This window comes from Coniophora puteana (assembly GCF_000271625.1).
Source record: "Coniophora puteana RWD-64-598 SS2 unplaced genomic scaffold CONPUscaffold_1, whole genome shotgun sequence".
Classification (NCBI taxonomy): domain Eukaryota; kingdom Fungi; phylum Basidiomycota; class Agaricomycetes; order Boletales; family Coniophoraceae; genus Coniophora; species Coniophora puteana.
Genome location: NW_006913053.1, coordinates 1,394,700 through 1,419,918, shown reverse-complemented (window position 1 = coordinate 1,419,918; position 25,219 = coordinate 1,394,700). Strand labels below are relative to the sequence as shown.

General features: G+C 53.8%; 8 protein-coding genes across 8 annotated transcripts; 4 read left to right on the top strand and 4 right to left on the bottom strand.

The window, feature by feature from the left end:
* Window positions 1–87: 87 nt before the first annotated feature.
* CONPUDRAFT_68887 (RdRP-domain-containing protein) lies at window positions 88–4,051 on the top strand (the record flags this gene model as incomplete). Its single annotated transcript, XM_007764493.1, has 6 exons — window positions 88–1,737; window positions 1,789–2,753; window positions 2,816–2,888; window positions 2,935–3,048; window positions 3,107–3,706; window positions 3,782–4,051. The coding sequence occupies 6 exons, from the start codon at window positions 88–90 to the stop codon at window positions 4,049–4,051; spliced, it is 3,672 nt and encodes a 1,223-aa protein (XP_007762683.1).
* A 34-nt stretch (window positions 4,052–4,085) lies between these two features.
* CONPUDRAFT_94694 (uncharacterized protein) lies at window positions 4,086–4,859 on the bottom strand. Its single transcript, XM_007764991.1, has 5 exons — window positions 4,784–4,859; window positions 4,574–4,732; window positions 4,423–4,524; window positions 4,270–4,363; window positions 4,086–4,213 (listed from the first exon to the last, which is right to left on the bottom strand). Exons 1-5 carry the CDS (start codon window positions 4,784–4,786, stop codon window positions 4,152–4,154), a joined length of 420 nt encoding a protein of 139 aa, XP_007763181.1. The 5' UTR covers window positions 4,787–4,859; the 3' UTR covers window positions 4,086–4,151.
* A 920-nt stretch (window positions 4,860–5,779) lies between these two features.
* On the top strand, window positions 5,780–7,935 carry CONPUDRAFT_44748 (SPRY-domain-containing protein; the record flags this gene model as incomplete). Its single annotated transcript, XM_007764274.1, has 7 exons — window positions 5,780–6,029; window positions 6,091–6,208; window positions 6,268–6,282; window positions 6,338–6,468; window positions 6,519–6,593; window positions 6,650–7,738; window positions 7,799–7,935. 7 exons carry the CDS (start codon window positions 5,780–5,782, stop codon window positions 7,933–7,935), a joined length of 1,815 nt encoding a protein of 604 aa, XP_007762464.1.
* A 328-nt stretch (window positions 7,936–8,263) lies between these two features.
* Window positions 8,264–8,645, bottom strand: CONPUDRAFT_45886 (uncharacterized protein; the record flags this gene model as incomplete). Its single annotated transcript, XM_007764362.1, has 2 exons — window positions 8,264–8,336; window positions 8,407–8,645. Coding segments are annotated over 2 exons (312 nt in total), but the record flags the coding sequence as incomplete, so codon positions are not given.
* Window positions 8,646–9,293: 648 nt separating this feature from the next.
* Window positions 9,294–10,611, bottom strand: CONPUDRAFT_114529 (Shwachman-Bodian-diamond syndrome protein). The gene is made up of 7 exons (XM_007764990.1): window positions 10,446–10,611; window positions 10,334–10,385; window positions 10,225–10,268; window positions 10,038–10,167; window positions 9,786–9,986; window positions 9,559–9,729; window positions 9,294–9,507 (listed from the first exon to the last, which is right to left on the bottom strand). Exons 1-7 carry the CDS (start codon window positions 10,475–10,477, stop codon window positions 9,391–9,393), a joined length of 747 nt encoding a protein of 248 aa, XP_007763180.1. The 5' UTR covers window positions 10,478–10,611; the 3' UTR covers window positions 9,294–9,390.
* Window positions 10,612–10,732: 121 nt separating this feature from the next.
* On the top strand, window positions 10,733–13,048 carry CONPUDRAFT_114528 (BAR-domain-containing protein). Its single transcript, XM_007764989.1, has 8 exons — window positions 10,733–10,917; window positions 11,085–11,125; window positions 11,179–11,286; window positions 11,350–11,705; window positions 11,762–11,895; window positions 11,948–12,117; window positions 12,182–12,516; window positions 12,580–13,048. Exons 1-8 carry the CDS (start codon window positions 10,889–10,891, stop codon window positions 12,709–12,711), a joined length of 1,305 nt encoding a protein of 434 aa, XP_007763179.1. The 5' UTR covers window positions 10,733–10,888; the 3' UTR covers window positions 12,712–13,048.
* A 2,040-nt stretch (window positions 13,049–15,088) lies between these two features.
* On the top strand, window positions 15,089–16,955 carry CONPUDRAFT_114525 (uncharacterized protein). The gene is made up of 5 exons (XM_007764988.1): window positions 15,089–15,194; window positions 15,251–15,279; window positions 15,339–15,553; window positions 15,620–15,715; window positions 15,777–16,955. Exons 1-5 carry the CDS (start codon window positions 15,192–15,194, stop codon window positions 16,655–16,657), a joined length of 1,224 nt encoding a protein of 407 aa, XP_007763178.1. The 5' UTR covers window positions 15,089–15,191; the 3' UTR covers window positions 16,658–16,955.
* Window positions 16,956–18,269: 1,314 nt separating this feature from the next.
* CONPUDRAFT_68880 (uncharacterized protein) lies at window positions 18,270–23,969 on the bottom strand (the record flags this gene model as incomplete). The annotated part of the gene is made up of 3 exons (XM_007764492.1): window positions 18,270–21,654; window positions 21,751–22,426; window positions 22,607–23,969. 3 exons carry the CDS (start codon window positions 23,967–23,969, stop codon window positions 18,270–18,272), a joined length of 5,424 nt encoding a protein of 1,807 aa, XP_007762682.1.
* Between the last annotated feature and the right edge of the window lie 1,250 nt (window positions 23,970–25,219).

Sequence of the window (25,219 nt, the reverse complement as noted above, 5' to 3'; positions counted from 1 at the left end):
TAACTGTCGAAGCCCTCACCTAGGTGTGTCATCACACTGGAATTATTCCGGCGTGCCGCTCGCTCATCTCATACACTATTAGGCACAATGGACATCTTCATGTTCAATATCGCGTGGGCTGCCACTGCAATGGACATCAAGATCGAGTTTGCGAACATACTCCACAAACATCCATACCCAACTACCCCGCGCTTGCACTTCCATGTCGACTTATGGACCGGAAACCGTCGCGGAAAAGGCATATTAACAATCCCTTATAAAGAATATGGACAGAAGTTCCTCGCAGCTTACGGATTATCGGGGATCATCTTGAAGGGACGCCCCATCAGATTCAGAGAAAGTAACAGGCCACTGAGCGAACCACGAGTGAACATGTTACGAGACAACCCGTGGCAGGATCCTCGCGAGCTGCAAAAGGAGAGAGATAGAATCGCGGTGGATTCGTCAAGCATTAACATAAAGACATTTTCTTTTGGACGATTTTGTCGGGACGGTTCGTTTTCGGCGGAAGTCACATTTGACGGTCGTGTGGACCTCGTGTGCGACTTTGCTCGCAAGGAGGTGCGCTTGACGATCACTCCGGGCACTTCTCGTCAACAGGGTGAGGAAACGGATGATATATTCGGAAGATCCATACGGGACCTCGCCACTCAACTATTCGGAAGTCAAACTTTCATAGCATCGTACAAGCCTTCAAACATCGAATCCCTCGTCACCGAGGATACTAGCTCGTCCCGGAGGATCTTTTTAAAAGCTCGAGCTTCTCCACTCTTCTACCTCCAGCAGGCGTCGGGATCCCTCGCAGGCACCCAACAAGCGCAGCGTCTTTCAAGCCTTACTGGCAATTCCGATATGCCACCTGGCTGTCATAGTCTCTGTGTCGTTTTCGTCAATGCTTCTGACGAGGAGGCGTTTCTGTTGCGTTGTCGACGCCTAGGTCTAGAAGAAGACCGTAGACAAACAACCATTGACGTTCGCAACAATCTTTGGTCGACGGATGTCATGGACGAATTGGACCAGTTTCTTGCAGAACTCCGGTTTTCCGTTGCTTGGGAGGTGCAGAAGGCGGTTTCTACATCCGTCCTCTCCCCACGCGAGGTTATGTCTATACGCAGGGACATAACCTTGCTTGACAGAGAGGCTGGAGAGCACGCCCCCCGCATCTTCCTCAGGTTTTCCGGGCTTATAGAAGAGACTCATTTGCAGGAGCTTCGCCGACCGCGACCTCGGCGCCGACGTCGCAAACAAAAACAGTCACCTCATTTCTCCACGTCTGACCCATCTTTCTTATCCAATGCCCTGATAGAGGCCGTCAAAGCCGTCAAGGAAGAGCTGCTGGCGCCACGGGGCCTTTTAACCTCACCTCTGGCTCGGGATGGAGCCTATGAAGCCTACCATCTGATATTCACTCCTTCGACCTATATTCTAGACGGTCCGTTACCAGACCAATCTAACAGTGTCCTCCGGAGATTCGGGAACCATGAATGTTTCCTCCGTGTTTCGTTCCAGGACGAGAACCGCGCGCCTCTTCGCCGCGACTTCGAGTACTCCATTAGCGAGCTGATGCAAAAACGCTTTCGACCCATCTTCCTCGGGGGTCACAAAGTTGCGGGTCGACACTACGAATTTCTGGGCTATTCCATGAGTGGGCTCAGGGAACACTCAGTTTGGTTCGTGACACCATTCACCTCGGACAAGGGAATAACGATGGACGCCGAGACGATTCGAGGCCAGTTGGTAAGGATTTACATACTAATAAATGCACCGGTGATTAACCATAGCACATAGGGTGACTTCAGTGAACTACAGTACAAGCCCGCCCGTCTTGGAGCCAGGTGGTCTCAAGCCTTCTCCACCACTGATCCATCTGTTACTCTTGAACGCCGAGAAATACAATACGTCAACGATATTACGTCAGCCTCAGGGAACTGTATGACGGATGGCTGCAGTTCAATTTCCATTGAGCTTGCTCGCGAAATATGGACATCTTTAAACAGGACACGAAGGCGAACTTTCCCTCTAAAGTTCCCTCCGTCCGCGTTCCAGTTTCGCTTGGGAGGGGCCAAAGGCGTCGTTGTTCAAAACCCTGATCTGAATGATAGAGTAGTCTGCCTGCGAAAGTCCCAACGGAAGTTCGAGGCACCAAACGTATTGACATTCGACGTTCAGTCTCATACAGCTCGCCCTCGGCCAATGTTTCTCAACAGACCTCTGATCGCCATCCTCGAGCACTTGGGCGAACAGGACACGATGGATCGTATCCTAGAGTTGCAGCATGCAGATATCCAAGAGGCCCAAGGTGTCCGCTCGTCATTCCGGGATGCCGCAAAGATGCTCCAAGTACACGGCCTCGGCGCATCGTTCCATCTGACATCTCTTTTTGGGAACCTTGCCAAGGAGCTTAACATGAGGGTATGGACGCGAGAATCTGACGACGGCTGGCAGAATGAGGTCGTTATCGATGCCCTACGATGCATTTCTACGCATGCGCTACGCGAGCTCAAATATCGCGCCCATATCCGTGTTCCAGGCTCGTACACTCTCATGGGAGTCTCTGACGAGTGGAATTGCCTAAGGCCTGGAGAGATATTTGCCACTGTCCGCGACATCAGGAATGGCTTGGACAAGCCTATTGTGGGGCGAGTAGCTGTGACCCGTAGTCCTCAGATCCATCCTGGAGATATCCAAGTCGTCACAGCCGTTAGGCGACCGGAGCTAGAGCACTTGACTAACGTCGTTGTATTCTCGACTCAGTAAGCGAACTTCAGTCATGATCTCAAGTCCGTCGACTAACAACTCGGTTGATGTTTCTCAGAGGAGATCGTGCACTACCTTCCTTCTTAGGCGGCGGTGATCTTGATGGCGACGACTTCAATCTAATTCTCGATGTGGGTGTTCCCAATATCCGCTTGATTCGGACTAACATGTTTTTAGGAGGCTCTCTTCCCAACCGCTAACAGCGAACCGGGATCCTATGTCAGTTTACCAATCAAGGAAACTACTCATCCCTGCGGCATCGAAGATGTTGTGGACTTCGTTTTCAACTACGTGGGTCTCAACTCAGCCTTATCGTTGTGCCAGCGCCTTGACACCAGCTATGACATAGTTTGAAACGGATCTTGTTGGGCGGATAGCCATCATGCACCTTCGGTTCGCCGACTTGGAAGACCCTGGTTGCGCTAGCTGCATGACACTTGCTGAGCTTGCCGCCCAAGCTGTTGACTTCCCGAAGACAGGAACGCCTGTTGATTTCAAACTTCTCCCCAGGCTACCGGACAAGGAGATCAAACCCGATTTCCTCGCCAGAGAAGGCGAAAACCCACATAAGAATGAACGTTTCTACGAGAGCCAGAAACTCCTTGGTGAACTCTTCCGCCGTGTACCTCTTCAGGATTGGTCACCGGGGTTTTGGAATAAAGAAGAATCTCCCTTCGACGTAAACACTGTATATGCAGCAATCCGACGAGCTCGACCGTGGACCCTGGGATTACCCATACTCGGAAAGCCTTCTCCAGTACTATGGGAGGAGATGATGGGCCTCTGCGAGGCGTACTGCGATCAACTATATGCCATTGCGCAAACCCATACTGTGTCGAGAGATAAGGACGATTACATCTCAGAAGCGGAGCTCGTGAGCGGGACTATTATAGCCAACTGGTCGGACCATCGCAAGCGTAGAGAGGCTGTCAACGCCATGAACTTGCAGGTACGTGAAGCGCGCTGTGGCATACTTAATTCTTCGACATTCACTTTGTCTGACGTTGAATCATAATAGACGCAGGTTCTAGTGCGCCAGGTCCGTCAAGAATTGCGACCTCAGAGACACGAGCCTGATGTCGAGGACTCGGAATACGACACATTCGATTGGGATGACGAAGATGAAGATGACGTCGCTGTTGCGGCGGAGACGTTTACTCGGGCATGGGCTGCACTGCTCGTGGCTGCATCTGTTCTGCGGGATGACCCGACCACCTTTGGTCCACAAAGCTTCGGTTTGATAGCGCTTGGCCGGATGCTGGAGATAATGAAGAATGCACAGCAGGACCTGTAAGAATATTATTCTGGTGATACAAGCAGAAATCGGGGGTCATTTGTTGTAATATATGTGTGATGATGGCGTTGTATTAGTATATGACAATTTGTACAGGTGTTTACATGCGAAGTTTCCTTTCCATGTCGGTGTGGATGTCTAGCGAGTGACCATTCTCCATACCTACCAGCGAAACTGGTGAGTCGAGAGAGTATCACGAGGACGTTGACAATACTCACCACTGAAGAAGTCGCCTGGGCTTAGAGTTTCATCTCTACCCATGAGGATGTCAAGGTGAAGGTTCGTCTGAGGCAATGCTGGCATATGCGGGCTCTGGATGATATCGGAAGGACGCTCAATGTGGATCTGAGTGAAACATAAGGGATACCCACGTGCGAGACGATGTTACGCTCCATCAGCAGGCGAGCAGGCGCATGCAGGCCGTGCACGTTACGAAGCATGGTGAGCTTGGCGTTGTCCTGGGTCTCTTCCCACTAATCACGATATATAAGCTAAGATCGGGAGATAGCATGGTGTCAAAACCTTTGAGAGCCTGCTTGGGAGTTCAGTGCGTGTCCTAGTCTCTGTAGCGAGACTGCGTGGGCCGTAACGGAGAGTATCATGAAGGCCAAGGGTGTTGGCGGTGTCCTGAATGGACGCAGTCTTGGTGGCGGCTGCCGGGACAATGCGATGTGACGGATCCTGACGGCATTGGATCAGTATAAGTTCTGTAAAGAACGCGTTATGTCTTACCATGATGAGGGAGAAAGAGACGTAGGAGTTGTATCTGGACTTGCACAGGGGAGACGCGTATGCAGGCGTGTGACAGAGTATTGGGATGACTGGTGTGATCCACGGGCTGTGATGCTGTGACACGCGGATATGCGATCTATGCGTGACATGGTCCCGTGCTTGCGGGAGTCAGTCATCGAATTCGCTGGCTGGAAGACTACTAAAGTACTTATTAGTTAGTGCTAGTGAGCACTCACTCGCTCTGCCCTTCCCTCCCGGTCTCGCCTGTTCCCTCTGTCCATCTCCAGCATTAATTTGTGTCTCGTCTTCTCCCCTTTACGAACCTTGTTCATTTGTCTGATTAATTAGTGGGAATAGCCCCCTGGCAGCGGATATAGTACCCCTGCCCCACACCCCGCTGTCAGGCGACCCCAATCTTTGTCTGTCTCTTGAGTTCCCAACAGCATCATGTCCAACAGACCATCCAGGTCTGCCAGCATTCCAATCACCAGGAGCGGTGTATCCAGTTCACCAGTACGAAACATCGAATCCGTCATCTCCATCCCCTTCTCCGCAAGTCCCTCTCAGGCTCGCCCACGCCTCGGTGGTCAAGGCTGGCCATCCAGATCTAGTCTAGCTGAAGACCACAGAGGGGTTGGGCTCTCGCATGGTGTTCGTTCCAGCAGCACCGTTGCGACTAGCCCAGTCCGGCCCACTGCCCGCTCGCTCACTCAGTCGTCTGGATTCCCGAGCAGGAACTCGCCCAGGAATTATGAACCTCGTATCATCAGGGCAGATATGTCTAGCAACGTCGATAGCCCCTGCACGCCATGGTCAACCTCCCCCACTCGCGCACGTCGGACGAGCACTACTGCAGGACCAGGCGTACGTGGTCCTAGCATGCAGAGGTCGACTTCCGGTACCTCCGGACCACCCATTCCTGATGGCCCAATCGTCGTGCAACGTCCTGCGTACCTGGATTATTCAGCTATGCGCCACCTCCTGCAAACAGAAGATATGTCCACGCCCTCCCCGACGCACGCTCCGATTCGTAGAGACCCTCCGTCGTTCAGCCGATCCCGTATATCCATGGACAGTGACGAGGATGACATGAGTCCTCCTCCGCCTCGAAGAGATTATTCTTCCATGTCAGCACCCACCGCGCAGACGACCAGCTCGATGTTACGGCTGCCGACTGGTTGGTGTGAACAAATCCGGCATGCCGCTCTATCTGTATCTCCCGACGGGCGGGAACTAAGCTACAACGGTTCTTAATTTCCCTGTCCAGCTCGTGCTCATCTTTTAATCGTGTGTCCTGTTTGATACAGCTGCATCGAACAGTGGTACCGACAAGGACTCGGCTGCTGCAAGGACGACCCATCCCATCCCACCGGCATGCGGTATATTCTATTATGAAGTTGAGATCACGAGTAAGACTACCAAAGGGTGCGCCCGTTCGTGATATTGACGTGTTCGCGTGTAACTTATGCGGGGAATTCTCACAGGCACATCAGCATTGGGTGAGTGTGACCTTCACGCGCATATAGTCACCCATTTGCCTGACCATCAGAATAGATTCAACGGAAAGGATGTCAAGACGTCTCGGCTTCCTGGTTGGGAGAAGCATTCCTGGGGATACCACGGTGATGATGGGTTGGCTTTCGCTGCGGATAGGCAGGGAAGACCATACGGCCCTCAGTTTGGAGGTACGTTTAATATTGCTTCTTTTATCCGTCGACTCATGCACATCTTGCAGCGGGCGATGTCATTGGCTGTGGCATCGATTTCAGCCAAAACAAAGCTTTCTACACGAAGAATGGCAAGTTGATCGGTATGGCGATCTCTTCAGGTGTTTCACAGCTATGCGATCTAACGCCGGACCCCTAGGTCATGTCTTCGATAATATTGGCAAGGACTGCGAACTCTATCCCGCAGTCGGCCTGTGCCACAATGGCGAATCGATACGGGCAAACTTTGGCCACGAGACCTTTAAATACGACATCGACGACCATGTGCTCCAGCAACGCAACCAGACGTGGGCAAATATCCAATCTACGCCACTCAGGTGGCCTTCGCCCGCGCCCGACTCGAAGGGTTATGAGGGTCAGGACGTGAGCGGGTCGTCATTATCTTCTGAGGATCGGGTAAAGGTTCCTATCAACCGCCTAATTCTGGCGTATCTATCCCACCACGGCTATGCGCGAACAGCTCGGTCGTTCGAGGCCACTTGCAAGGAGAGAGGGGCTCTCTCTGACTCGGAGAGCTTGGCGCCGACTTCTCCTGCTGCTGCCGCTGGTACAGAGGACCAGGTCATGGACATGGATGTCGTTTCTACCTCTGTGCGGCCGGTCTCGGAGACGGACGATATTGAGCTCCGCACGCAAATCGTCCAGTCCGTCTTCAGGGGCGACGTCGACACCGCGCTCTCAGAGACGCGCAAGTACTTCCCCGCGGTTCTCGAGGCGAACCAGGGCCTAATGCTCATCAAGCTTCGGTGCCGCAAATTCGTTGAGATGATCCTCGAAGCGGCCGAGCTCAAGAAGAAAATGGGCGTCGAAGAGTCTGAGATGGCTGTCGAGACCTCAGGAGATGGTATGGCGTACGAAGACGTGGTGGGAGGGATGGACATCGACGACGATGCAAGTATAGGTGCCGACGGTGCCGACGGCTCGACGAACGGCTTCGGTGTCGCGAGCAGCTCTGCGATTCCGATCAAGAAACGCAAACAGAGCTTCGCGTCGCAACATGGCGGTCCGGCGGCGACTCTGTACGGTGACGCGCTCTCGAAGGCAGTTGCGTATGGTCAGGAGCTGCAGTCGGACTACAACGACCGACCTGAAGTGCGCGACATCCTTAAACGCGCGTCGGTCATCGTCGCGTACGATGACCCGCTGGAGGCCGGTGGGGATGCAGCAGAGGTCGCGGGTCAGAATGCCCGTGCCGTCCTTGCGACTGAGTTGAACCAGGCAATTCTGCGTAAGTTCACGCAAAGTCTTTGTCATTCGTACGTTACTGACTGATCATTATCATCAACAGAGTCGCAAGGGCGGCCGACTCGCCCAGCGCTTGAGAGGCTCTACCGCCAAACAGGAGCCTGCTTAATGCAGCTTGCGTTGCTTGGCGTCGGGGCGGCCGCGTTTGCGGACATGCCCAAGGAGCTGTTGGATGCTTGATTATTTACGTAGGGTCAGCTTGCGGTGGTGTAAGAGTGTGTAAATTAGGTTGTAGTCTCTACTCATTCCATGTTTCAAGCCTCGTTATAGCACTAGTATAATACTAGTATCCGGATGTTGATTGTGCATATAGCTCACTCGTCATGAAACAGAGTGAGCAAAGTGGGGGCACGGCCTTCTATTGCGAAACGGATAAAATTATGGATACATATGTGCGGTAATGGTGCGATGCCGGTGTAGAGTACTAATGTGCTGTGAGATCCTGGTGGTGTCTGGTCGGCGCGAATAATTAAACGTCGAAGTACGGAAATGCAGGTGGTCCGTTATCTCATGAGACATTGAACGACTCGCCGCATCCACAGGCATCCTTGATGTTCGGGTTCGCGAAAACAAACTTGGAGCTAGAGGGGCGTTTCAGCGATGGTCCCGAGCCCGGAGCACGCGGAAGAGCACGGGAAGTCGGGAACGTACCTAAGAGCATCGTCTTCCCAGTCCATCTCGCTGCCGATGATCGAAAAGAGAGCCTTGCTGTCTATGAGGACTCTGACGCCGTCCTGCTCGACGACCTCGTCAAACTTGCCGGGCTTGTCGACGTATTCGAGGTGGTAGGAGAGGCCGGCGCAGCCCTTGTTCCGGACGCCGATGCGGATAATTTGGGGTGTGGGCCCGTTGAGGAGGTTGCGGAGACGTTCGACGGCTGTTGGTGTCTGTGAGGTATGATGCGGATACCGAATGTGAGCGACCGAGAACGGAGGAGAGTGAGATTGCGTACAATAGACAAGGCCGCTTTCTTGGATCGGATCGTTGGACGCTGGCGTTCGGGTTTCGGTGCGGGGGGTGGCCGAGCGGCGGTTTGGGGTGATGCAGCATCAGACGATAGAGATTGAGCTGTCGGGACCACAACGGGCGGGGAGTCGGCTAGTGGGGGCGAGTCCGGGGAAGCCTTGGCTTTGCCTGGTTGGACCGAGTCGGGGAGGCGGCGTTCGGGCGAAAACGCTGACATCATGGCGAGTCGGTGTGAGGTGTATACATGGGGCGCGAGTTGTGGACGCGGCGAGGAGCGCAGGGAGCGTGCTGCGATGTGCAGCGAGGGCAGGCGAGCGAATGTGGCCATGGTGGAGGGAGAGAGAGGAAGATGGAGGGGACAGTGATGAAATAGCCTATGCAGTATTATTGCTGAGCGATCACCTTCGCTCTCTTGCGGCAATAGCCAATCACACGCAGCCCATTTCAGCCTGCCTTCTGCCACGTGATCCGAACGCGTCGGCAATCGCTCGGTCGATAGCAGCAAACACAGCAGGTTCTGAACAGAACACAGCTTACAAAGGCTCTTCGAAGACCTCTCAGGCAAATTGAGGCTCGGCACTGTCTGGCACGATATTCCATCTACAAAGACCGATACTAAGTATATAACAAACTACGCTACAACATGACAAAAGTCTAGATATCATCAATTTAGTTGGTGTCAGCAGTCGCCGCAAACGTCAACGTCTCCAGACGCCCGCGGCCCTTGCATTCTTTCTGCAAAAGCTCATTGATCACTCGGAACTGGCCCGGCTCGATCAACAGAATCTGTTGTACCGATTAGAAGTTTGACGATGGTAGAGGAGTTCAGTGACGTACCGTTTCCCAAGTGTCTCCCTTGTCCTCTCGTTCTACCTTGTCGGCGCACTTGACAAGTTGTTCGCGGAGTCGTTCCCCATCTGCCGAGGGCAGCGATACACGCACACGCATGCGTGCCCGCTCAATAGGGAGGGTCGAGTTGCTTTGCAGCAACTTCAGCGTTTCGGAGACCTAGCACAGGTCAGAGTCAGGGGCCGAAAACCAGCGAAAACCAATCTCCCGCTTACCTGACTTTTGGCCGTTTTCCCGGCTTTTACGCTCACTCCTGCCTCAGCCATGGCCTTCTCTATCATGCCTACGGGATACGGTCGCTGGGTCGCTGGATCCACGCATTTCTCGGCCACCAAGGTGGCGATCTCCTTGCGTAACGAGCTCAGGTCATGGTCCCGCTCCTTCTCGTTGATCTGCATCTCTCCCTTTTTCAGGATCTGAGCAGACATATGTATAAGCAGATTATGAGGATTTATATCATAACTTACCTCTTTCACAACTTCGTCCACCTCCGATGTTCCAAATGCCTTCTGGAGGTCGTTATGCTTGGCAACCTCTCCCTTTGAGACATTGATGAAGACATTTGATATTTGAAGGACATCGTCTAGATCGGTCTCGCTGCAAGGTTGAAGCCAAGTTATTAAAAGTCCATTGATAGTCTGCTTTACTACGTACACGCCATTTCTCCATTCCTGCACTTTGTTTTTATAGCAAGCGATCTAACCACAAAGTATCAATAGGGGCGTCATAGTTTGAGCGAAGGCGACTTTCGGGTCATGCATACCTCGAAACGTTTGCCGCCTTTCTTGAGTCTGACTATGGATACATTGGTAAGCCTAAGAAAATGCGCCGATGAGCTTCCAATAAGACTGTGAAGCAAATATCAGAAAACTAACTTGATCTGGTTTGAAGGTTGGTTAATGGGCATGGTGGATAGAGATACAAGAGCGATATGTGTGGAAGATGCTGGTGATGCTAGAAGGAATTGCTGCCTCGGAGTAAAATAAAGTCTATAGATGTGTTGGGTTGACTCGAAGATCTCGGAGCCTTGGTGGTTGTGACGTGCGGTGACGCGAGGCTGAACGGAAACGAGTGCCGGGGACTTCGGCACCCTTGTTGATTACGTAATAATCTACTTGTTCCGTACTGTTTCCCCCTTGTTGCGGTGCACAGGTCGACCCACGTCCCATCTCCACCTCCGAGCGCTCCCCGTTCCATCCTAGCCGCTGCCGCTGCTTGCTGCGCTCCGCAAGCCTCCCACCCGTCTTTGTTTTCCCTCGATTCCCGCCATTTTACCAGTCTATAAGGAAGATCAGGGCGCAGTGAGCAGAAGGTCATCATGAAGGGATTTACCAAGGCTATCAAGCGGTATGTTACACGTTTCCAACCTCTCTGTAGCTTGCCTCCCAAAGTTGTGGCTGGGAAAACTCCTATGGGATCCGCATTGGGATACAGGGTCCTAAACGATTTGGACTGTTCTCTTATTTGGATTCCAAACGCGTTCGTGAAGCTCTGGACTCACTTGGATGATGCAGGACTCCCCACTTGGTCACTTCGAAAGTTGGCTTTTCAAAGAGTGCGTCTCGACTAATACACACAAGGGACATGCCTGACATGGCCGACACGTAGAGTCTTCCGATCCCGAATTCGATGACTACAATCGTCACTTCGCCGCGCTCGAACAGTCCACCGAGAAGCTGCTCAAGGATACCAAGGGTTTCTGCGAAGCCGTCATTAGTCAGTCCGCTTCCTCGATTCGCCCTTCGTTGTGCCAATGTTCTTACTGGTGCATCTTTACAGCTCTCTTCACCGCAGGCCACGGCTTCGCGAACCACTTCAGTGCTATCTTCACACCTCTCGGATCAGAATACAGCCTCCAAAGCAAGCACCCGGATTGCGCTGCGACGTTTGAAAACACACCACCGTATGCTACTCAAATGGAGGAGCTCCGCTCTGCGGTTTCGCCCGAGCTTGAGCTCATCGAGAGCCGCATCATGGCCCCGGTCAAGGAGTTCCAGGGCGTGCTCAAGACGATCCGCAAGTGCATCACGAAACGTGAACACAAGCTGGTTGACTATGATCGATACAACAACTCACTCACAAAGCTGCGTGATAAGAAGGAAAAGTCTTTAAGCGATGAGAAGAATTTGTTCAAGGTGAGAGCACCAACGGACGCGAGGTGTGGCCAGGCGGATACTAAAGTGCCCAATAGCTTGAGCAAGACTTCGAGAACGCGACGAACGAGTATGATTATATCAACAACCAGCTCAAGAGCGACTTGCCGCGCTTTATGCAGCTCGCCACGCAGTTCATTGATCCCCTGTTCCACTCGTTCTTTTACATGCAGTGAGTGTGCTGGAGCCATAATTGTGAAACGCCCTCACCAATAATCTGAAAGGCTTAACGTTTATTATCTTATGCTGGAGAAAGTAAACTCCTTTGCGGAGGGGAAATACGACGTGACCAACGTCCCGGGATCACAGATCTCCAATGACTACGAGGAAAAGAGGTCAGACGCTTGGAGTACGATAGAGGAAATGGGCATCACCAAGCGTATTTTGTCTACGTGTAAGTTCTCAAAGATAAACAGGTTCTCCTTATTATGATATGCTTACGCGTATTCGCTCTGCAGCCAAATTAGTCCAACAAAACCGAGCGAATGGCGGTGGAGGCTCTTCCCTCGGCCGTTCCACGAGCACGGCGACGGCGTCAAGTGCTGCGAGCTCCTCGCGCGGCATGCCCCCGTCTAGAGCAGCCCCGTCGTTCATCAAGAAGGCACCTCCACAGCCTCCTGGCTCAAAAGCTGCGCCAGCGCCTCCACCACCGTACAGCGCCGGGGAGAACGGGGCGAGCATGGCTGCCGCTGCAGCGACAAAGCGGGCGCCTCCGCCTCCGCCAATAAAGCCGAAGCCGAAGATGGAGCCGCCGAAGGAATACGTAACGGCGCTGTACGACTTCGATGCGCAGGTAGGCCGCCGATTTGTCAGCTAGGAACTTTTGCTGATGCGTGCATTAACGCTTGAATAACAGGCGGACGGTGATTTGTCGTTTAAGACGGGCGACAGGATCGAGATCTTGAAGAAGACGGACAGTCAGGAGGACTGGTGGACGGGCCGAGTGAACGGCCAGGAAGGCGTATTCCCTGGGAACTACGTTCAGTAGACATTCGGTTTCGTACTCGGAGATCTTTATTCCTTTTGTTCTTCTTCGTTTTCTTTGCCTTCTCCTACGTGAACACGGGATATCATATATCATCATGGGTGGATTGAGCGGCGACCAGAACATCTGATAGGCGGATGTTTGACTCCTTTCTTTTACTTCGTTCCTTTGAGTTAATTTACCGCACGGCGTTCAATTTGACGATTGCTTGATACAAGGGGGACCTTTGAGGCTGTTGGGACTGGTGTGGTACCACCACCGCGAGGGTACTTGGAGGGACAGCATACGAATGGCTTTAGCTGCGAGATGCTGCAAATGCGATCCAAGGCAGGCTTGTTGTCGGACTCGTCGGACTTGTCGCTTATTTTTCTCTTCTAAGTAAGACATCTTGGCTTCATCGGATGCACGACCTGTGCAAGCTGGGTCTTTGGCTTTTACTCGTCTCAGTATCATTATGAACAGCACTCTGGCAGTACTAGTACTGTGGCATACAGTTGAAACTCTGCTTTGAAGGTCAAGCTCGATTATTGCTTGCTTGATTGCTTGTAGGATTTCGGCCCCAGTTGATTGTTGATTGATCGTGACTGGTGCGGTACCGATGCGTTCAGAGGTATTGACGCGACATCCTGGAGGGTACGCAAAGAATCTAGACGTTGTGAGAGGTACGCAATGAACTCAGACGCATTTTGATGCACGGGCCCGAGGCTGACTTTACTTCATCCCCATTGAACCATCTCTCGCGCTGATTGGTTTTTCAAAAGCCTGTAATGTAGTATCGAGGCTTCCTTGGCCACGCCCTTACCGTAATTGTCCCAAGAATAGATGCACAAGAGGTCTTATGACCAGCCTTTAGTTAGTAATCGACATCAGGTCTTAACATAAGCATTTCTTTTTATCTTTTTCTCCCTTCTTTTCTTTTTGCGAATTTTGGTACGGTCCAAAACGCCGCGGTCCCGATGCTATACTGTCGGCCACCTGAAGAATCTATGATGCGCTTCGGCTGGCCGAAGTAGGGTAGTGAGATAACGACCGCGAACGTGGAAGTGGCGAAGTCGTCAGTTCGGATGAATGGTCAGATGCTACTGTTTAGTTACTACCCAGACGGATAAAAGTTACAAAACGTCATGCACGCTCAATGTGCGCGGGAGGTTAGCGTGTCGCGAAGCATCCGTATCTTTAGTACTCAGAGAACCGACAGATGCGGATAAGTTTAATACGAACACGAGAACCACTGCTTGATGCAGATGGGCGCCACTGCGCTGTATGTGCCACGGACCAATGACGTTCGGCCGAGGAGCTGGGGCAACGAGACAAATTTGCTGAGACCGCGCGGCCTGGGGGCACAAGTAACATGCGTGAACCTGATCTCTGGACCTTGTTCGCCAAGTTGAAGAGGGTTTTTTGCGAGTACACAACGACAAGCCCAGAATAGCGCTAGTTGGTTGTGGAAAAAGATTGAGAGCTGCACTTGTCCCGGGGCTCCGTCTCTGCCGCTTGCGCTCTAGGCTGACGATGCATGGATAGCAGCACTCTTAGAGGCGGATATCAGCGGTCGTACAACGACGATAAAGACTTGGAAGTATTTTTGTTTTTGACCTGTGCGATCACCAAAACGCGTAAGTTCGGAACCAGCCATTTGGTAGGGGCAGTCGCCGTGACCGTGGGGGTCCCAGGCCCTAGGTTCTGGTTTGCTGAGATGTCTGAGATGTCTTGTGTCAGGTTCAAGACAGATATGATATATGCAGTTAGTGTCACTTACACGGCAAAAGAGGATGAGGCATTTCATGCGGCCAAATCCTCGCAGGAGGTAAAGGATCAAAAAACGCCACCGGTGCCAAGGGAGACAGCTAGAAAAATGCCGACGGTAACGTTTGTTTGATGTTGGGTGCTCATGCGTTGAGTGGGCCTGTGGGAGGTCTCGTGGAGGAGTGAGGCGCCAGAACATGACCCGTACCATGGCCCTGGGTCGCGTTCGAAGTGATGCGACAATAATGGTGGGTAAGATCCGAAGAGAACATACGATACCTCTGAGTGCTGGATCTAAGGAATCTTGTCATACGCTGAGGTTGAGAAGGTGGCTTGTAGATGCAGACGTCATGAGCTTGGCGGGCGTGCAAACAATGACGAGAAGACACTGGTGCGGTACACAGTCGCAGCGAGCGAGAAGGTACTGCACGATATTTTAGACAACAGGCGTCTAACAACTTCTTGGCTTGTCCAAAGAGGCATAAACTGAGTGAAGATCAGGACAGGGACGGAAGTTGCATGGTGGTGAGCGCATGTCACGTGGGTGCCATTAGGAGCTTCCATCGGGGGTGAGTTGATGCCAATGCTTCAGGTAAAACGGATCCTCTTCGCCAGCCAATCCTCGGGTCCCTCTCCACTGGCCACGCGCATATATACCTCGCTCTCCTTAACACTCATTCTCCGCCCAGAATCCGCCCGCTTCATCTCTTCCAACATTCCTCACTCAAACCACTTGCATGGTCAGTTCACTGCTTTGCAACCCATCATCCCCCCTAGCTGACACGAACCTTTCTAGGTATACGTCAACGACAAGAAGTTTGCCTGGTATGTTTCATCCTTCTTCTTCCTCTTGGATCATGAGAAGCTCATCATTGCGAATCCAGCGAATCGTGCATCAAAGGCCACAGGTCTTCGTCCTGTCAGCACAACGAACGGCCCCTCTTTGAAGTCAAGAAGAAGGGCCGCCCAGTCTCCCAATGCGATCGATGCCGCCAGCTCAGACAGTCAAAGCGCATGCACTCGCGCTGCTCGTGCAACGATAGACCTCAAGAAGTAGACAAAGTGCCAATCCCGACCATGTCTCGCTCAGATAAAAAACGTATGTCCTGGCTTGTCTCATTTCCAGACAAAGACCAGGGCTCAACCTCGTCTTGTCCCTGTTCAGCAAAGCGTTTCATGCCCTCTATTCCGACCCTGCCCAACGGTCTATCTGACGTCATTGCCGGCCCTTCCAATGCATCCTCGCAGTCAAGACAAAGCGGTATGAACCTTTTGACATTTTTTTTGATAAACTCGCCTTGATTTAATCTTAATTTTATCAGTTGACCGTCTGCTAAATCCATGCAACTGCTCATGCACGCGAGAATGTCGATGTGGGGTGTCCGTCGCTAACTCTGCAATGTCATCCATGGAGAGTGTCCCGTCAACGCGTTCTGGTGGACTTGCTGCACTGGCACATGCGGCAGCGTTGCAGTACCAAGCGGATCAGGCGAACCCCTTCCTCGATCCGGGTCCAACCTCCCCGCAACCCAAGTCGGATGGAAAGCGGTCATGTTGCCAGCGAAACCAACCGTCACGCTCCCCACCGCCGACCATCGACCTGCCACCTATTCACACTGCCCAGACGTTTCTTGGCTCTCCAAACGCACGAATACCCGAGTTCGCATCGATACCCCCTCTCAGTGCAATCACCTCGATCGCTGGCTCCGGTTGCACATGCGGGTTCGATTGCGCCTGCCCCGGATGTGTGGAGCACCGAGGGGAACAGCATGCTTCGCGAGACCACAAGGACTGCAAGGACGGTTGTGGCTACTGCATCGATCCATCAGAGGGTGTCGAACTTCCTGCCGGGTTGGACGGGCAGGCCTTTACCGGAGGCTCGGTAACCAGAGTGTCGCCGGCGGGAAAGAGCATGATCGACCAGTTTCTCGCGCGAGCGGCGGCTCTGCCGAGTCCGCCAGCGAGCCGCAAAATGAGCATGAACATGGACCCGATGAATGTGATGGTGTATCCGAGCTCGGTGTTCACGGGGAACGATGATCGGCACGGTGCAGCGTATGGGCTTGTGAGAATTCCAAGACTGGAGTGCTGTTCTGGAAACTGTGGCTGTCCTGAGGGAAGGTGTGGATGTCGAGAAGAGTGTGGTGGATGTTGCAGCAGTGGGCACGCCCATGGTTCTCCCTCGACACCAATGATGTCGTAAGGTTTACTAAGAAAGTGTTCGACTCATATATAACCCAGGTGTATTCTTGAGCTCGGTTCATTGCTCCTCTCTCTCTATCTTGATATCTTCTTTCTTGCGCTGTTTTGGGCTTTTGGTTGCGGAACTCTCATGTAATTGGCTTGAGTGCACTACTGTACTTTTATCTTCTCTCAAATTTAGCTGCCCAACAGCATTGTTGGCCGATTTAGCTCATGTTGGTGTTTATAACGCTCGCACTTTGTGAGCAACGATGAGCATGTTCACGAATAGTACTGTTGCGTCTGTCGAGACAAACCAGCGGAATGACGAAACGCATTGTCGGGGAAGTTGGGAAAGGTCAACGGAACGAGACTCGGATAACGAGAATGACGTCGGCCTCTGTGGAGCCAAAGTGGTTCCGTTCATGTCAACGATATCAGAACTTCACCTACTAAAAGTACCGTCTATATGCGCTGCACAGGGGCTGGGCGGCTGAAAGTTTGCAAGTCTCGTCTGAACTTAACCTTGCGAAGTGGCTGGAACGAGCAGCTGACGACGCGGAGAACTAGGGTTACCCCTGTTGGCCCGGATACCTCCGTTTCCTGCTGGCCGCCGCGTCATCGGACAAGCTCGGACAAGGCAATTCAGTTCCGCAGATTCCGTGTCGCAGGACGTCAGCGCGTCAGCGACCGGTAGCTTTCGTCATTTCTCCCTTTTCAACGTCGACTCGACCTGGACGGTTCTACCTTAAGCTTGAGGCAGCCAACGTCTGCAAGACCGGTCTGTGAGTCTTCGCAGGTCGTTGCTAATGTCTGATGTCTGATGATTGGACCTGTCTGACCTGCCGAAAGCAGCCCGTGGTGCTCCACGGCTGCTGTCCAAGTGGATGTATCCGCATCGCATCGAAGAACTCTTTATGGCTCGATCCCACCCCACAGGTACACACTCAAGCTGTTAACCGCCCCAAGAAAGACCCAAAAGGATATATCCATTATGCTATTTGATTACAGACAAGTACCAGAATGCACGTATGAGGTAGCACTGAGTGTGAATGCATATGTAAGTGAGGGCGGTCGTGCGTGAAATAAGAGCAAGTTGTTTAGCTAAAGTGGTTTTAACCTGAGCAACAGAAGTATGATATAGCAGAGATAACGAAGAGAAAAAATAGAACTCCCAGTCCGAGTCTAAGCACCAAAGAGGCATGTGGTCGCCCTCCGCCCCGAATCAGGGGCTTAAGCGAGGGTCTCAGGTTCCGCAACGTGAAAAATAACAGGAAATTCCAGCCAGTGGTAGAGGTCCGTGTACCAGCCAAAGTTGGGGGCCCGCCCGTGGTAATGCCATTAGGGAAATGGGGGTTTATGGGGCACATATTCTTCTGACGCATTAACCGGTCACCGGAGGGGGTGATGAGGAGTGATGTCGTCCCAAAGACCACCCAGCCTGTCAAAATTTAGTCAACGTGAGACGTCCTCCGATCGACAACGTCCAACTCACCTTCTCCACCCCATCGTCTGGCCGACTGCGGAAAACGTGCACCCTTGAACTCGCGACCCTCATGAGAAAACCATGCGACGACGAATGATGCCCCATCGATGCACCCTCTGACCACCACCACCCTCCCCTCGTCCACCCTTCAAGACCTTCCAGTCCGTGTAGCCACCGATCCTTCAGCCTCGAACTCGGCAACGCTATCTTCGCTACCGTGAGTCCTTCTCTTTATGCTGGGCCGTTTTGCGAGCGACGTGCTACCCGTCTTGTCTTCCTTGGGCAACTCGGTCGGGCTGGCGCGCCTCTTCCCGTACGATGGTGTTGACGACATGCCCGATCCTTTAGATCCTGATCCAAAAGACCCTGACACTCCTGATCCCGACGATTTCAAGGTTGTGCCCGGCATACCTCCGCCATTGCTGCTACTGGCGGGGCTCCCAGCAAGTGACCTCCGGGGTGGGAAGGATTGCACGCGATGGCGGATGGCGGTCTTGCGTTCCGGTTCATTATCGGGAATGATGGCGGCGGCGAACCAGGAGCCTGCTTTGGTGACCTCGACCTCGTCGTTCTTGCGGGGACCACCCCAGGAGCTCATTCCAGAGCTGATAGGGCCACCAGGCGAGCTATCGCTAGTTGTGCTGTCACCGTACAGCTCCCGCTCCTCGTCGGCGAGCATCAAAGCGCCCTCAATAACGGCAGCATGGACGAAGACGTATTGACGCAAGCTTTGGCACAAGCTCATGCGTTGCTCGCGCATGTCCTGCACGACGGTGCATATCGGGTCGTCGTACGAGGAGAGAAGGGGAGGAGAGAGTTCGGAATGGAGTGTCCTTGGAAGCTTGTAATCGATCATGGAGTGACCAGCAGCACGCTGGTCTGGTTCGATGATGGAGGGCAGAGGGTGCTTGCCGGTGGGAGGCGGGTGGCTGGAATGCGCGGGGGGCAGATCGGAATTTTCAGGTACGCGCGGTAACGACGTCGGGGGCTGAATTTGGGCTGTCTTCTGGAGCGGGCCAGACTTGATGCCATCCGACGGAGGCAGCTGCGGCTTGCTTGAGATCGGCGCGGGTTCATCGACATCGACCGTTGCATTGCCCATGCTAATATCCTTCAATAATCCAGAGTGACCGCCAACTTTCGCCTTTTGTTCGCCTGAAGAATCGGACCTCGAGCTAGGCACCATTCCCATGCTCCCGTCTGAGAGCACATTGCCGTCTCCTCCGCTCCCACTTTTCTCGGCATCCGCGCCTACACCACTGTCACTGCTCTTCAAGGAATCGTAGGACTTATCGGAGCCGGGGCCCAAGCGCAGCGATTGCTTCTGGCTCTCTCCCGGAGCCTGAGCGGCTACGTCGGTGACAAGCGAGGCACCCTCCTCCACGCGACCCGGAGACATTGTACGCTGGCGTGTTGTTATCAGGCGCGAAGATGGTGAATCAGAAGCTTCTTTGAATTGAACGGCTTCCTGTCCGGACCGCGGGGGCGATTCGCGAGATTGCACTTGCGAACCTTCGCGCGAAGGCAGGCCGCCGGCGGGGGAAAGAGCAAGGTCCTGAATCGGGACAGGAACACTGAGGGGCCGTTCTTGCTCAACGATGTCCATATTGTATTCCTCGTTGTCGCCACCACTCCTGCTCTCCCCTGACTTGCTTGCACCGCTCATAGGGCTTTCGCTGCCAAAGTGGACTGCTGAGGAGAGTCGGGTAGGTTTTCCAGATCCGCTCTTACTCCTGCTTCCCGTTGATCCTTGGGAAATGTTGGAGAGCGATGTTCCAGAGTCGTCCTGCAACCGCTGTCGCATGAATCCCATGAACCCGCTAGAGCCCAGTGCAGAACTTGATGTCGTAGCTCCGCTCCCGCTCGCATATAGCGATCCCGAGTTTCCAGAGATAGACGAGGATGGGGGTACGACACCACTGCCACCACTATCCACACCGCTATCCACACCACTCGTTACACCGCTGCCACCGCTTGCCAGCCCACTGATACCACTCCCAATGCCCGAGCTCCCCCCGCTTCCCAGACCGCTGCCAGCACCAGACCCACTTGCGCTCAGCCCAGCCGCACTCCCTTCGCTTCCACTGCCTCCACCACTCGCTCCACTCCGTTGACTCGTTGCTTTCCCGCCGGCGCTTTCAGCAGCACTAGCTCCACCACCCACGCCGATAGAATCATCCGCAGAGTTAAGAGCGCTAGGACCACTGCTCACGCTTCCACTTGTCGGAGATCGGTTTCGTGAAGGAACATGCGAAGGAAGCGCAGACAGGGACATGGGCATAGGAAGTGATGGGTCACTGAGGGTCTGAGGCATGGTTCCAGCGCCTGTTTGGTCAGAAACTTGCTCGGCCCATTCACGGGTGGAAGTGGACTGCCAGCCACCCTTGGTTACGTTAAGCTGAACCTTGTCGTCGTTGTCGAGATCCATCTTGTCATCGGCCGGACCGATAGTACCCTCTCCACCGCTGGCATATGGGACATGCACGACGAGCGACTCGGACGAATCTGTGTTCTCTCCAACTACCTTGCCGTGGTGAGGGTGGTGCTGCGACCGCCGAGGTTTCTTGCGATCAGCGCCGGCAGTAACGTGCAAAGGAACAGTGCCTGCTATTGGGCTTCCAGCTTGCTGAGCACGAGCATCGTTCATAGCGCGTCGTGTTTCTTTGGAATCTCCCGCCTCGGCCTTGGAGCTAGCAGCTGTGGGCAGCTCACCGCTAGCGCTAACGTCACCCCCCTCTGACGCCACGTCCTGGGGCTCCTTTGACGTTTCACTGACTGTCTCTGGTTCATCGACGTCCATCGCCATCTCCTGTGCTGCCTGCTGCGAACGCATGTTCCGTCTCTTGCGCATTTCGCGTTTGATTCCGTCTAGGACAGCGTCGACGGTGATGAACCCGCCCGTGCGCCCGACCCCTGCGCTGCAGTGAAGGAGCACTGGCGAGCGCTTGCCAAGCGCGAATTTGGCGACACCCGTCTTGGGGTCAAGTTCAGGGTTTCGCCAAGCATGCAGAAAACGTTCCTTGTCCGTCCCAACGTGATGAGAGCCGCCAGGGGAAAAGTATGCCGCCAGGGTGTCCTCATTGTCAGATGGCCAAGTGTCGGGAGTCGTGCTGCTAGGTGAAGGACCAGGGGACGACTCAGCGACGGCGCGCTCGACCTCGCGAATTAACTGCAGGACCCCGCGAGGATCTTCCGGTACATTCATGTCGGGCCACTCCAAGTATTGGAAATGGGTTAGGCGGCGAGGGGGTACGTTTGGGTATTGGTCATGGCTGAGCTCGAAGATGCGTTTGATTGTCGTATGACGCCTCTGACGGTTGTGCACGCCACCGGGCGTTGGATCACGAAGCGCGAAGAAAAACCCCTTGTTTTCAGTCGTCTCTGACGGTGAGACTGCCGGAGAAGATGACACAAGGCGGAGACGTAGAGGGCCGTAGGTTGTGTCCGTCCAGTACGTGCCACATTTGACCATTGCATTCTCAACCTCGCGGGTGAGCATGACGATGACGTGCACGTTTTGCTCCCAACATAGGCTACCGAGAGGTTAGTGGAAGTGGAAGGTAAGCGCAAAAAGAAACAAGCGCAAGGAAAGGTTAGTAAATGCTTTCCCGATATGGTTTACCACTTACGTCCAAAAATCAACATAGGTGGCAGGGAGAGGACCTTGCGTGGCGATATACCGCTTGGGAGTACCCAAAGGCTGCACATACGATGCATTCACGTAATCGTCTTCCGGAGACAGCTCGCGCTCAAAGGGTGAACGAATGAGTCCGGCTGGTGACGAAGTTGTTGCTGGACCCATTGCGAGCCCGGCTGGTGGAGCAAGAGGCAGGTATAATATACCGGGGTGAGCCGATGTTGGCCGACTCGACTTGGATGAAGGCACTAATCCAGCTGCCTCTTTGGACGGAAAGTGTACTCTTGAATGGTCTTGCGGCGACGCTGAGGACCTTGCCGATGGAGGCGACCTCCTCTTGCTCGGACCGGCACTTTGAGGAGGCGACGATTTTCGCGAAGCCTGCGCTTGTGAGGCGGAATCTCCTGGCTTGAAGGGCGCCAAGGACGACTTGCTCAAGTCAGGCGATCTCTTTGCCCCGTCACTGCTACTAGGAGTATTCTTGCCACTGCTGGACACCGATGTGCTGCTGGAACGCGCTGAGCTATCCGAACTACGTCGAAATGCCGGCCGTTCCAGTGCCAACGCGGCGACGGTGTTGTCGACCTGTGGACGGGTAGGCTCAGGCGCCACCCTCACGCTCGAGAGGTCGGCATGCTTGTCCTCAGGAGGGCCAACTGCTCGTGCACCTAGACTATAAGCTATTGGCGCAGGTCCGGGGTAAGAACCACGATGTTTGCCATCGTGAAGCCGCACGCGAGCGTGCTCGAATGGCCAAATGTGATTGTACCTGAGCGTCAATCAATATCAGTCCAATTGGTCGGCTAATTTATGCGGAACTTGCCTATTCTTGGTGCCTTTTTCGACACCTGCAATGATACTGAATGGGAAAGCTTCTTTACTCGAGTGCGGCGAACTCGGAACGGCGAAGACACTTCTACCGGCAATAGGACCTGATTCGCGGGAGTGGTGCTCCATGACGGTCAAGAGACGACGCTGCTCAGCAAGCTCTATGCGGTAAAACTGCATTGCGAGTGTTTCCGAGCCTTCGTCGACTTCACCGTCGTTAGGCTCGTCGTCTCCAGGCATGTACTCCTCTGAGTCAGAGGACTCGCCCGGATCAAGCTCACGGATGGCGCTGCGACGAGCGATATGCTGCAGCCAGCGGAAGGGGAGATCGTGGATGCGCCTGCGGACCCGTCTCGGGAGACGCAAGGGTATACGCTCAGTGATGCCATGGGAGAGTTCGACGTTCTGGCGGATGGTATCGAAAAAGGGATTCGAGGCCCGTGTTGTGGGTACTATACCTACTGATGGACCGCTCGCGGCAATCGTAGAGGTATTAAAGGCGGACTTGGGGAGATGCCTCGTGCGAAGCATGGCTGCACCACTCGGTACGCCACTTGCTCGCGGTTGGTCCTCGTCATCTTCCTCCGGTGACGCTGGATCGCTTGTGACGAGATGGCGCTGATCTTTCCAGACTGTATGGAATCCACCCCGAAGCCAGACAAGCTCGCCCTTGAAGCCCTCAAGACGGAATTTGCGGAGGAGGCCGTAGATGTTGGATGAGGTGGGGATAACGGTAGAGTCAGTGTCGTAGACGAGGATGCGGGAAGCGGTGGTCCAGGCCGAAAATTTTGTCCTGGCATTGGGGGAGGGAAGCATCTGGGTGAGCTTTGCGAGGGAGAAAAGTGGACGCTTGAGGAGGGTGGAAGGGACGGAGAGGGAGAGGGAACGATGTATGCGTGCTGCGGTGTGGGCGGCATGGGGGCGGATATCGAGTATGAGGGTGGATACATCGTCGAGGTATTGATCAAGGTCTGCGGGGGACACGGATGGGAAGTCAATCTCAGGGGCGACGGATGGCTGGGCTGGGGTGAGGGAGGGGGCGTTGGAGATGGGTGGGCGACGGGGATGGGCCATCGGAGTTGATGGGGAGAGATTGAAGTGGGGGATGGGGGAATGGGGGAGGAGGGAGGTTCTGCGGTGGGATTCCGGGATGAGGCGGGCTGTGAGAAGGTCGGACTGTCCGAAACGCTGGGCGATGGCGTTGGCGAAAGAGTCGATGCTCTCCGTTCTGGAAGACGTGGAGGGATGATGGTGGGCAGTGCTGCCGAACGGAATGGAGGAGAAAAAATCATCAGCGTTTGGGCCGTCGACGGTGGGGCGGGGTCCATCTCCGGGCTGGGGACGACCGGCGTCCTGACCGTGCTGAGACTTGGGCTTATCCATGGTCGATGGGAGTTGGTGGGAGGAAGTCTCTAGCTCTGCTGGGCGATATGGTCACTAGAGCGTTCGTTGTCAAAAGTGAGCACAACAGATCGATTCCTCATGCACCCAGATGCACCCTTCTCCCGATCTCCTTGACACGAATCTTATGATGTCATGCCTGGCCCAGGCCCAACCCGGGTCCAGGCTTCATTGATCCCCATGACGTCATACCCCCACGGAACCACGCAGAAACAACTCTGTTCCTCCAGGCCCCCGATCCATTATGCCAAACGCCCAACCCCGACCTCAAACCCTGGTACCTGTCAAAACCCCGGCTTTTCGGCTCCGGCCATCGCCTTCTATGCACCTCGAACCCCGGGTTCTGCCAAGGTCGTCTATAGGTCGGCATTTTCAAACACTTCACAGTCATTCAGATTCGGTGTGTACGTCGCCATCCAATGAAAATCGCATTTGTGCAACTACGCTACCATCTTCTCATTAAGGTCGCGGGAAAAGATTGAAACTCTTCTAGCCGATTTCATGACCACCAATCGTGCTGAAAAGACGAGGTCCGGATAAAACACAAAGCATACACAAAAAGCCTGAAGCAAAGTTCCAAGCTCGTAAACCGTAGACTGAAGTGTTGGCAGGTGAGAGATTGACTGTAGGGTTGAGCAAACATATGGGCGTAATGAATATCAATCTTGATATTTCCGCTGATACACGCAAAGATAGTCTCTATTCACACGGCAAACGCCCACTACCTCTTTCTGTCGACTTCCTCAGTCTCGGGTCCTTGACGCCGTCCATCCAGCACAAGCTTGAGTTTCTACCTGGTCAAAACCCGAGCCCGAACCCTAGGTACACCTTGACAGGAACTTTCGGGGGTCCTACACTCCATCGAAAAGCGCCACGTTTACACGCTTCTTCTTCTATCCGAGTCTTCGCCCTCCCGTCCATGCCGGCCGTCAATTTCCCCGTGTACCTGCTGTTATATCTAAACAACACGCTACAGCGTTAAGCAAACACGTGCCAGAGAGACTACCCGCTATCAGCTTCACTATCCGAGAGCCTGCCTGCAGCTGCTGCCATATAAATGATGGTTATGGTTCACGAAAACCAAAAGATCGACGCAAGAAGGCATTAGCGTGAAACGTTTAGACTGCTTGACACATGGTGTGTATATTCTTACATAGCTGTGGATACTTACAGCTTCTTTGCAGCGCCCAGTCCCCTGCAGTACGCCTTACGCCTCGGCCTCGATACTCTCT

Excerpts from the sequence above, each read along its gene's own strand:
- CONPUDRAFT_114528 (XM_007764989.1), top strand. The coding sequence starts at position 10,889 with ATGAAGGGATTTACCAAGGCTATCAAGCG. Across the intron at positions 10,918-11,084 it reads TTTACCAAGGCTATCAAGCG|GACTCCCCACTTGGTCACTT; the intron begins GTATGTTACACG and ends TGGATGATGCAG. Across the intron at positions 11,896-11,947 it reads CACTCGTTCTTTTACATGCA|GCTTAACGTTTATTATCTTA; the intron begins GTGAGTGTGCTG and ends ATAATCTGAAAG.
- CONPUDRAFT_114525 (XM_007764988.1), top strand. Across the intron at positions 15,280-15,338 it reads AACGACAAGAAGTTTGCCTG|CGAATCGTGCATCAAAGGCC; the intron begins GTATGTTTCATC and ends TTGCGAATCCAG. Across the intron at positions 15,716-15,776 it reads CTCGCAGTCAAGACAAAGCG|TTGACCGTCTGCTAAATCCA; the intron begins GTATGAACCTTT and ends TAATTTTATCAG.
- CONPUDRAFT_94694 (XM_007764991.1), bottom strand. Across the intron at positions 4,525-4,573 it reads TCCCAAGCAGGCTCTCAAAG|TGGGAAGAGACCCAGGACAA; the intron begins GTTTTGACACCA and ends TATCGTGATTAG. Across the intron at positions 4,364-4,422 it reads AGCGTAACATCGTCTCGCAC|AGCCCGCATATGCCAGCATT; the intron begins GTGGGTATCCCT and ends GATATCATCCAG.
- CONPUDRAFT_114529 (XM_007764990.1), bottom strand. The coding sequence starts at position 10,477 with ATGCCCATTAACCAACCTTCAAACCAGATCAA. Across the intron at positions 10,269-10,333 it reads AAGGCGGCAAACGTTTCGAG|ATCGCTTGCTATAAAAACAA; the intron begins GTATGCATGACC and ends CTTTGTGGTTAG. Across the intron at positions 10,168-10,224 it reads CAGGAATGGAGAAATGGCGT|CGAGACCGATCTAGACGATG; the intron begins GTACGTAGTAAA and ends TCAACCTTGCAG.